General features: G+C 42.1%; 1 protein-coding gene across 3 annotated transcripts; it reads left to right on the top strand.

Moving 5' to 3' along the window:
• Positions 1-829: 829 nt before the first annotated feature.
• Positions 830-10,732, top strand: cfap57 (cilia and flagella associated protein 57). Of its 3 annotated transcripts, none has more exons than XM_084348462.1 (21): positions 830-1,238; positions 1,421-1,737; positions 1,835-2,094; positions 3,431-3,605; positions 3,690-3,842; positions 4,081-4,220; positions 4,552-4,717; positions 4,810-4,923; positions 5,058-5,270; positions 5,764-5,937; positions 6,083-6,244; positions 6,393-6,548; positions 6,801-6,894; positions 7,000-7,190; positions 7,280-7,453; positions 7,558-7,716; positions 8,237-8,380; positions 8,752-8,868; positions 9,618-9,716; positions 9,961-10,101; positions 10,265-10,732. In XM_084348462.1, the coding sequence occupies exons 1-21, from the start codon at positions 1,082-1,084 to the stop codon at positions 10,436-10,438; spliced, it is 3,480 nt and encodes a 1,159-aa protein (XP_084204588.1). In that variant the 5' UTR covers positions 830-1,081; the 3' UTR covers positions 10,439-10,732. The 3 variants fall into 3 exon arrangements, with proteins under 3 accessions (XP_084204588.1, XP_084204586.1, XP_084204587.1); XM_084348460.1 differs by having other exon boundaries at positions 9,618-9,752; XM_084348461.1 differs by having other exon boundaries at positions 831-1,238; positions 1,424-1,737; positions 9,618-9,752.
• Positions 10,733-11,661: the final 929 nt, after the last annotated feature.

Below are 11,661 nucleotides of genomic sequence, written 5' to 3'. Positions count from 1 at the left end.
ATTAACTTGCCTTCACTTCCCTTCGTCCATTGTACAGGGTGGGGGTTTAACTGATCACTGTAGGCCTAATACTGTCATTCACTGATGAACAAAGGGTGAATTCATTATTCGAATCGCCACTGTGCATGACTGTACAGTGTTGAAATTAGGGTTTACAGACCTCCTGGATTTAAGAGTTTTATCAACACATTTCCCAATATGTTTTATTTCTAACATTATAATCTCTTATTCCTGGGTAGAACTCACATTTGCTGGCTAAACTTTGATATTATTGTAACATTACCTATCTCAAAAGGCCACATGATTGACATAAGTTCCTATGTGGTATCCTGTCTCCCCCTCACCCACTGGCTTATATACAAAACATCTGGTGACAGTGACAGCTGGAGAAGATGGATTCAGATCACATATTTACGAAAATCGGCAATACAACAGTGTGCAAATACTCACACACACACACACACACACACACACACACACACACACAGTAACCTACCTCAGGAAAAGTGCTATAATCAGAAAAATGTAGCCTACTTCACATAGTCTATCAATAGCGTACTGTTGGATACTGTTACTGATGCCACCTCTCTGTGGGGCAGTAATCTCCTGCTCTCCATGCTGATCTATTTGAAAAAAAGATTTTGAAGGCCTCTGTAAAAGCAAACAAGTCAAATAAATGCAGTGGAGTAAACGGTACAATTGTTCCCTCGAAAAGTCTATGGTACAAATAATAGTAGGTAAGGAAGGTTAGTGCCTCAAAAAGGCGAGACGAAGCGAATCATTAACGGGGAAATGAAGAGTATGCTACAGTGTAAGGATTAAGGATAATATAAAGAAAGTGCATCCTAACATACGATGCACAACAACGAAGTAAAATGGGCAGCAAGAATGGCAGTGGCGCGGGAACTTTAAACGAGTTCTCAGCTTCTCGCGGGATTTCCTGGGTTGCCTAGCGACGGGACTCTAATCATACTAGCTTACCTGCGTTTAACTCGTGTGTGCTCTTTTCTCGCTGAATTATGTTGGTGTCGTTACGTTTTTAAAGTTCGGACACTAGAAAAGCGGCAAATTCCACTTAATCATGGCTACTGTTGTTGCACAGTCTCATTTCATCTTCGGTCTGCGGACAGGTGTGAGTAACAACTTGTGTTTCTTCGATGAGCAAACCGTAGTTTTCCCCAGCGGAAACAACTGTGTGTGCTACAACACCGTCCAGAGAACTCAGAGGTTCATCCAAGGTGAGCTAAATGTTTGTGTTAGGCAGCTTCTCTGAAACTGTCCGACTCATTTTAAGGAGTAACTTTACCTTGCTAATGTTGATTCCATTAGTGACGTCCTGTTTATATCATGTGGAATAAAAAAACAAAAACGAAATTCCTCTTATTTGTTGTGTCAGCGATTTCCATTCGTGTGGTCTCAGCAGGCGCAGAGAAAAGCCAGGGCATGCGTGCTCTGGCCATCAGTGCCAATCGGCGCTACCTGGCAGTGTCAGAGTGTGGGGAGAGGGCCAGCATCACAGTGTTCGACCTGCAGCATGAGCAGGGCAGAAAGAGAAAGGTTCTGACTGTAGGTGACGCGCCTGTTCAAGAGTTTGTATGCATGGCTTTCTCTCCTGACTCCAAGTACCTAATAGGCCAAACAGGTGGTCCAGAGTGGATGCTGATCTTCTGGCTGTGGGAAAAACAGAAAGTCCTGGCAACAGTGAAGACCACTAACCCAAATAATCCTGTCATCCAGGTGAGTCATCCATGCTGTTTCAACGCAGCCACAGCTCCTGTAAGTGCAATCGTGCATGGCCTGAGCATTTTATATTATTTTGTTGATGTTCCTTCAGGTCAGCTTCAACCCTTACAACAACACGCAGCTCTGTGTGAGTGGAACTGGTGTGCTCAAGCTGTTCCGCTACACAGAGGGAGCCCTGAAACAGAGCAGCTTCGCCAAGGTGGAGTCCATCAACTTTCTGTGTCATACCTGGATGAAGGGGGAGCGAGTCATCGCTGGGACAGACACAGGCAGGCTTTTGGTGTTTGAGTCTGGAGACCTGCGAAGAGAGATTAGCACGGCTTCTAAAGCTGTGCAGGAACCGTCTGACAGGTCAGAAGATGGACCACATGAATACTGTGTCAACATTATTTATTCACAGATTGTTTTACATACTCATAGGTCACATGCAGTAAATGTGTGGTGTGGGCAAGATACATGTTTAGGCTAGCTATGGTGAAATTCAATTACTACAAAAATGAAAAGTAATGTTTAATGAAAAGTAATGTGTGGAGATTTTGAAAAGTAAACATTATTTACTTTGCTGAAGCAAAATACAGTGTCATTACATCTGGTAAAGGGTGCATACATCAGATACTTAGACCTCTCAGACTTTATTATCCCAGGGGGAGATTGTGTTTCACAGCACTGTACCCGTCAGACAGACAGTACATACAACTGACATTATACAAAAACAGTACATACAACAGCCCACTGTAAAAAACACACAGTATCAAGTTCTCCAGAGTAGGCTCTCATCGCCACGCCCCCATTTTGGGGAAAGCAGTTCCCGTTCCTGTATACTGTAGATGGCATCAGTGTGAGCACCTCAGACATGTCTGTTTAAATAAATCACGCCATGCTGAGGAGTTCCTGTGTAGTTGGCTGCACTAACAATAAAGTTAAAAAAATAATGATCTCCTAATTCAGTAATCTCCATTCAGTAAAATGCATATATCTATAATCCTTGCCATATACTCAGTTGTCCATTCATGTATTTATATTAAACATGACCTAGATTTTAACTCAAATAGAACAGAGATTAACAAAGTGAATGTCACTGTGTTGAACTACATTTACCAGCTTAAAGATGAATCATGACTGCACAAAAACAATTCAAAACTTTTCTGGCTTTTAGTCTAATCATTTTCACACATGGATTGGCCACCACAGAGTCCAGACTTAAACCCTATTGAGAGTCTTTGGGATGTGCTGGAGAAGACTTTACGCAGCGGCCCAACTCTCCCATCATCAATACAAGATCTTGGCGAAAATTTAATGCAACTCTGGCAGGAAATAAATGTTGTAACTTTGCATAAGCTTATCAAAACGATGCCACGGCGAATGCATGCTGCAATCGAAGCTAAAGGCTGTCCAATGAAATATTAGAGAGTATGACTTCTTTTTTTTGGCCCGGGCAGTGTCATTGAAGATTGATCAAATTAATCTTTTGGATATATCTAGCATTTTCCATGTTTGCAGAGTGGTCATGAACTTGACTTAGTGTCTTTGGATCATTTATAAACTAATCTATAAACTACGTTAAGTACGTAGACTTGACACAGGACTTCAGAGTCAAGACTTGAGACCAAACGCCAATAATTATTCTATTTGTTGTTAACTATTAAAATAAATTCTAACTACTTTAATTCATTAATTCACTTCACAGACAATTGGAGATGAAGAAGATCAAAGACGCTGACATGGATAAAGATCCCAATGCGCCTCGCATCACAGCCATTCTGTCCTACTCCAAGGGCTTTGCATGCTCTTTGGGCTCCAGCACAGTCTGTCTTTTTGAAAATCAAGAGGAGGACAGTTACAGAAGAATCAGGGAGATACGGGTAAATATGTAAATGCAGGAAACAGTGGTACTGCAGGCTCTGTGTGTGTTTCAAAGTGATCACATATGTATTCTTTTCCCTCAGATCCCTTCAGACCCATACAGCAGTGAGCTGAGTCTGGCTGAGAGCCAGGAGATTGACACCATGTGCATCAGTCCAGCAGAAGAGACTCTGGCCATCAGCACAGACAGAGGACAGCTGTACAGCTGCAGCCTGTCCTCTGTGGAGATGAACAAGGTAGAGCAGTCACTTCTACCAGCCCCACCACTGATAGTGTTTAATTAGTGCTGTGTTGAAAAAAACACGCAGCCCCTTCATTTATTTCAGTGGGACACAGGTACAGTAGAGTGCCAGTGCAGAGGGTTTGATCAAAAACGCAGGGTTGTCCCCAGTCTTCTTCCATTGTCTTTCTTTTGCTCATGTAAAACATCTTCCACCATGTTGATCCTCAGATGTTTGTACCTCTGTCTATCAGGAGGAACACGCACATTTTGAGTTCTTGTCGCAGTCCTTCCACTCTAAGTCCATCACTGGTTTGTCCGTCTGCATTCAAAAGCCCCTCATAGCCACCTGCTCTCTGGACCACTCTGTCCGCATCTGGAACTATGAAACAAAGTAAGAGACAAAATCACACCCTGCTATGTCATCTATGTCATATTACGTAATGTATTGACTTAATCTCTCCTCACAATCGGAGGCATCATTTCTTGAGTCCTACACATATAAAGTGGGCTCATGTATTTTAGACTGCATGTTAAAGTTTGCTTGTTCTGCTTTAGAGGCCTAGTGATCAAACACTGCTGCTAATAAAAAAGGATTTGGGAAAGTGATTTATGTTATTTATGTACTCAGAAACCAAATGGTAGTCAACACAGTGCCTACGTAAGTCTAGCATGTTAAGGACCACTGTGTCTCGTCATTGCCTCTGTCTGTGAATTGTCCCCAGAGTGTTGGAGCTGTACAAAGAGTTCCAGGAGGAGGCGCACAGCATTGCTCTGCACCCCACCGGCCTCTTCATCCTGGTGGGCTTTTCAGACAAACTCAGGCTGATGAACCTGCTCATCGATGACATCCGCAGCTTCAAGGAGTTCACTGTGCGCAGCTGCAGAGACGTGGGTTCATTCAATATGTCTAAATTGCTGACGTCACAGTCACATGATTCACTTTTCAGCCATTTTTATCACCTTCTCTTTCCACACCTTAGTGTGCTTTTAGCCACGGTGGCCACATGTTTGCAGCTGTCAATGGAAATGTCATCCACATCTACTCCGTCACTTCTTTTGAGAACATCCTCAATCTGAAGGGCCACAATGGAAAGGTGAGTCAGGCAGGAGAGTGTATCATACAATATGTGGAGTAGGTCAGAGACTGGTCATATTTGTCAAACCATTGGGCAGTGGTAACAATGCTCCAAAAAGCTATAGTACAAATACAGTATGAACTTCTTTGCAGGTGCGTGGCATTGAATGGAGCCTGGACGACAGCCGGCTGGTGTCATGTGGGATGGAGGGCGCGGTGTACGAGTGGAACACACAGACTGGCAAGCGTGACTCTGAGAGCGTCCTCAACTCCTGCAGCTACACAGATGTTGCCTTCTCTTCAGACTGCAAGACCATCCTGGCTGTAGGGACAGACCTTACACTGAAGGAGATCCAGGACTGTCAAGTCAGTACTGAATGAGTGGGAGTGCAATGAGCTTAACATATTGTTCATAGAGGAGGGACATTTTAGGATAGGACTTTTTTTTCACCTGCATTTTACCTAAAGCGGTTGCCAGTGCAAAACATCTGCACTCATTTGGAGGTGTGCTTGTGTCCACTTGACTGCAAGTCCATTCCAAGTTTATTTTAGCTCTGTTTTAAATGTAAATACCACAAACCAAATAATTCAACTGTGAAATTGTATCCATTGCTAAGACGCTGGAAAGAACAAGGAGTTGATTGGGTAACTAAATCAGTCAAGGCAATAACCCTCTTTTTGGAATAGCATAATATCATTTTTTATTTGTGCAATATATTGCACTCTTTTTGTCACTCAATAAAATGAAACTTTCAAAAAAGTTAATTATCACTTATTGATTATTATCATTGTTGTAATTGTGGTAATGGAAGTGCAGGATTATATCCTGTAATGTATATCTTGGTCGTTGGTTCCACAGGTCCTGAGGGAGGTTCCTCCTGATGAGGTAGCTCACACTGCTGTGGCGGTGTCTCACTCTGGGAGAGTTGTGTTCACCGGGACTTCCAGTGGAACTATCAGAGCCGTTAAATACCCGTTACCACTCCAGAAGGACTGGATCATGTACCAGGCTCACTGTGGCCCCGTCACCAAGGTTGGTCTAAATGTTGTTGAACAAACTGACCTGTCAGAGAGGCAGAAATCCTTCACCATTAAATGTGAATGGAGTACTAAAAATTCTCTCATGTCAACCTTTATATAACTAAAAAAATGAGTCCACTGACTAACTCTGTTCTCAGATGGTGATCACGTTTGACCATCAGTTCCTGCTGACAGTGTCTGAAGATGGCTGCCTGCTGATGTGGAAGATCATCGATAAGGAGGGCAGAGGGCTGATGAGCAACAGGCAGATCATCCACACCGAAGAGATCCTCGTCACCAAGTCAGACCTGGAGGAGAAGGTCTGTGTGTATGTTGAGTTAGCCATTAGACAGAGCTAGATTGGTGTCATGGGAAAAGACAGTAATCACATAGCAATAGATGAGTAACACATAAGGACATGCATCATGCTTATTCAGCCCTGTGTTCCTGTCTGTCTGTGTGTTGCAGAACCAGAACATGCTGGAGCTGAAGATGCGTCTGGAGGAGCTGCAGATGGAGAATGAGTACCAGCTCCGTCTGAAGGACATGAACTACAATGAGAAGATGAAAGAGCTTTCTGACAAGTTTACCCAGCAAATAGAATCTCTGAAATCACACCAACAGGTCTGCTGATCACCTACTAGAGAGCTCAAGATCTAACCTCACAGTTTATAGTCAAAATGTCTCCCAGAAACCAACAATGTCTATTTCATAACTATGTCTCAATTACTTGCATTAACATTACTTGATTACTTTCTAGTCTCACGTTTTTAAAGAATTAAGAAAATAATAGACACCCTATTTACCTTTGCCTATGAATAGAATGTATAACTCAAGGCCTTAATTTTCTATTCATAACATTTATTCTACCTCCAGGCCATGAAGATTGAAATGGAGAAGCAGGAGTGTGAGCACCAGAAGAGTTCCGCAGAGGTCACGCTGAAACACTCAAAAGAGCTGAAGGATTTAGGTAAGTAGAGGACAGGATCACAATCGACCCAACCCAGGGACAGTGTCTTTGTTTCTACAAGGATCAATCAATCCGTTTGTCTGTCCATCAATCAATCATACACAGAGCTGTCCTACAGCCAGAAGCTGATGGTGGAGCACGAGAGGTACCAGGATCTTCAGCAAAAATATCAAAGAATGCAAGAAGACTATGAGGAGCAGTTGAAGGCTGCAGAGGAGAGCAGAGTCCAAGGCCTGAAGGAGCAGACGCAGCTGTATGAGGCCAAACTGCAGGAGAAGACTCAGCTGCTGGCTCAGGTTGGTCGGGAGGAGCTGATAATGACGTATAAAGGACAGGGACGCCACATGAAACCAGTGAGTTCTCATATAAACTTTCATTTGTGCAGTGTCAGGAGGATGCACAGCAGCAGATCTGTGAGTTTAAAGAGATCATAAAGCAAGTAGAGCAGGATGAGGAGAGGAAGATCCACGACATCCAAATCAAGTATGAGAGGAAACTGCACACCGAGAAAGAGAGCAACATGAACCTGAAAGGAGAAACTAGTATCATGACACAAAAGGTGAGCAAATGATTTTTAAAATGTATTTCTCCCTCTGTCTCTCATGTAATCTCCTACTCTTGGTGTGTTTTCTTCCTTTTCGGTGGATGATTGCTTGATCACAGTTCTACAGTCTGCAGAGACAGATTGATGAGAGGTGCACAGACATAAACAAGCTGAAGCAGGAGCGGCAGAGGCTGCTGGGGTTGATCCGTTCCCTGGAGAGCGACATCGAGGACCTGAAGCGGCAGATCTCTGGACACGAAAAGACCAACCAGGACAAGGTGGCTGAGATCAGGGCTTCAACATTTTACATTCAAAATGATTAAACTGAAATGCAGAAAAGTTTTGAATTGTTTTTGTGCAGTCATGATTCATCTTTCAGCTGGTAAATGTAGTTCAACACAGTGACATTTACTTTTTTAATCTCTGTTCTATTTTAGTTTAAATCTAGGTCATGTTTAATATAAGTACATGAATGGAAAACTGAGTATAGGATTATAGATAGGTGCATTTTATTTAGACTAGAGCTGCAACAATTAGTCAATCGATAGACATAGACACATAGAACTTAGATCATAGGAACCTAATGGTGGTTTTTGGATCCTGGAGTGGCTCTTCAAATGAGATATTATATCATTTAATTTACACCAACATGACTGCTTTTGGTTGGTGGAGAGATACCTCCTTACAATTTCTCAGATTGGTGATCAAGTCCTACTGCTTGTCATAACAATATTAAATATTGTTAATTGTAGTAGGTCAACACAGAAAAAAACCTTTTAATTCCCTTTACACACACAGGATAAGACCATCTCCAGCTTGAAGAAGAAGAACCAGGAACTGGAGAAGTTGAGGTTTGTTCTTGACTTCCAGTTAAATGAGTTGAAGAAACAGACCGAGCCTCAACAAGATGACATCAGTGAGAAGAAGGAGCGCATCCAAAAGGTCTCTGTGTATTTTCAAGGGATAAGTCAGTTTTCATTTAAGTATTCACTAAAACAATGAACACTTCAACAACTTACAACTTTTTAATTTAATTTAGTTTTATGTAGTGAAGTCAAAGATGCTAATGGAGAGATAATGAGCTGTTTTAAAATGCAGTTCATCCTGTTTTTGATCATATTATTGAAACATAATGATGACACATGTTGTAATAAAGGGAATCTCCAGTATCAACATTTACAACCACACTTAGACACAGCTGTTATCTCTCAGTACTGTATGCCAATATGGTAAACCTTTTGCTTGTAAGGATAAAGCGTCTCTGGTGTTGTCTCTAGTGTTGACAGTGATGTACTGTTTCTACTGTTTAACAGCTGGAGGAGGAGCTGGTGCAAATCGACAAGAGCAACACTCAGCTGAGGCTCACTGTCTCTGACCTGAGGCTCAAAGTGAGGGCCAGAAACAAGGAGGTGCATAAGGAGATGCAGAAAGTGAGCACACACCGAACACTGTTTTCTATACTGCGCAACATATTGTGATTACACTACACACGCTGTATGTGGTACTTTTCCAGCTTTAATACGTTGTGATTGATGACTGGAATGTGTCGTAGAGCTCAAAGGCTGATGTGTGACAGATGTTCACATTAAATTAAACTCTGATAGGTGTTTACATTTACATTTTCACACTCACAATTAAAATACCAGTGTTGTTCTGTGGCACTTAATTTGCCGTTCTTTCACATCACATAAAATACGGCCAACTGTAGCCCCATTCACACTGCCAAATGGGGGTACAGGTTCATTACGCCTCTGATCTGCCAACAGAGGTAGTAACAGCCACAACAGAGGTCAATCGACCTACAATGTTTAAAAAGGAGGGTAACAGAGCCTTTTCACAGCAGAGATGTTGACACACCAAAGCAGGAAAAGCCTGGGTGTACATAATAACATTACTGTGGGTGTGCACAATACCAGAAAAATGGATAGGATAGGGCATACATTAAAAAAGGTGATTGGATGCTATGATCAATATGTTCATTTTGGAAAAAAAGAAATCCCTTCCTTCTGATGGGGGACTGAAACATTAAGTTTAGCTTAACTAAACAATTTATTTATGAAATAGCTGTAAGAATCTGTTCTCAGCAGGAACAATTAGTAGGCAATAACCATTTTGATGTACACAAGCAGAAGGTAGACTTAAAATAAATGTGAACCTTTTACATCTTCTCTTTTGCCAGGCAAAAGATTTGGAGACACATCTTCAGCGGCTCAAGTCAGACCTCCATAATTGTGTGGGCTTCATACAGGAGCCGATGAAACTAAAGGACAGTGTGCAGGTGATCTATTCCCGCTACGTGCGGCAGGCTAATGGGGTGAGTGGTTCCTATAGTGTAGTAGATGCTGAGAGTTGAATGCACCCGCAACCACTCACTGTGAGTGTGCTGTATGAGGTTTCATTTCCAGCTGGAGTCATTCTCACTTCCGCCCTACTCACAAACAGACTAATTGAGAGATGTAATTTAAATACAGTGTAAAAAATGCAGGGAATTTACAAATGTGTGTGTATGTGCTGTTTCCAAGGTGGAGTGTAGTGTGGATGAGGATATTCAGAGGGCGTCCTGTCGCCAGCGTGATCACCTAGAGAAGACTGTTAACAGTCTGAAGATGAGGCTGGCCAAATCTGCTGAGGAGCACGACAGAGTCTATGTCAAGATCATGAAGGTAAGTCAGAAAGCAGAGAACATTGCATGGACAATTCCTCTGACCACTCATTATTGATTCTGTCTTATGTTTGTTAAAATTATTGAAACAATCTGACTCTAATAGGCATGGCCTTCAGTATTTCTCCCTGTGATGTAAGTCATGATATTGGTCTACTCTGCAGGAGAATGTGACTCTGATCACTGAAATCAATGAGCTGCGTAAGGAGCTGCTTTCAGAGAGGACTCGGGTCAAAGAGTACAAAGCTCAGCTGGCCACAATCAAGAAGTCCAACAAGTCCCGTCCTGACTCACAAGATGGAACCAAAAAGGAGCCCGACCATGAACATGTCAATTAAGAATAGAAAAAACACAAGGCTGAACCTAAATCAGAGCGAAACCCACCACCTGGAGCAGGAGTGGTCGTAACCCTCAAGCGACACGTGTTGAGGATCTTCAGCCTAAAGCAGTCATCACCAACAGCAACAGTTACTGCTAACTTTAATCTAATTTTATACCAGTTTGTCTTAAATTTAAGAAACAGGTTTTGGAATGATTTTGAAGCATTTCACTATTATTTCACTACATACTTATCATGAAGACTTTGTTAAGGTAGAATTAAATACGTTTATATTAAAACCACTCTTCTTGTCTTTGAAACGTTTATTTCTTCTCCATGAACACCTGATGTGACCTGCACCACCAGCAGCTCTGAAGATTCTGTTTGATTTTCTAGATGTCATATACTGTACAGTACAGTATCATACAGCGTTGGACTCAAAGACATAAAATAGTTGGGCATTTTAACTTCTTCTTTTGGTGGAAATAAACCGCTCAAACAATCCACACTGATTCAGTTATATTGGCCTGGCATCAATTTGAACATTTAACAGTCCAGTGTATTAGATTTAGTTACATCTGGTGGTGTGGTTGCAGATTGCAACCAACTGAATACCCCTCACCTCACCCTCCCCTACTGTGGCTGCTGAAAACATTGAAGGTCCTCTCTAGAGCTAATGTTTGGTTTGTCGGCTTGTAGTGGCAAATAAGAAACTGGGTCATGATCATACATGTGAATAGATTTTGGAATATCCCTTGCTGTTCCAACTGTGCTATAATTAAGCTTGAGACTGATAAAAGACCAATGTTTGATGCACCATTTTATAATAATGTTGAAATAAATGAGCAACAGGTGCTGTCACTGCTCACCCAAGGCCACAGAAGGGGCCTGGGTGAGACTTAAGAGGTTCTTAAGAGCACACTCAAAAATGAGAATAGTAAGTGATAAACCCAGGATTATCACAAAGGTAAAAGGATGGTCCATAGGGGCGTGCAGACCCTGGACCATGGGTATAAAATGGGGAGAATCGGGGAGATCTCAGTTGCCCCGGGGTAGCTCACAGATGTATATTTTCTTCTTTTGGGAATAAACACCTTTTGACCTGAGGACCTGCTGCTTCTCTTCTGATTTTTTGGACTTCAAACTTGAGTTGGTTTTCAGAGTCAGATAGTGCATTAATTGGAAAGATAAGGAAAGTAGTCTCCCACTACAGGCTCTGGACTACTGTAGAAACATGCCAGA

This window comes from Pagrus pagrus, assembly GCF_965226575.1.
Source record: "Pagrus pagrus genome assembly, chromosome: 3".
Taxonomy (NCBI): Eukaryota; Metazoa; Chordata; class Actinopteri; order Spariformes; family Sparidae; genus Pagrus; species Pagrus pagrus.
This window is presented reverse-complemented; position numbering and strand designations above follow the sequence as displayed.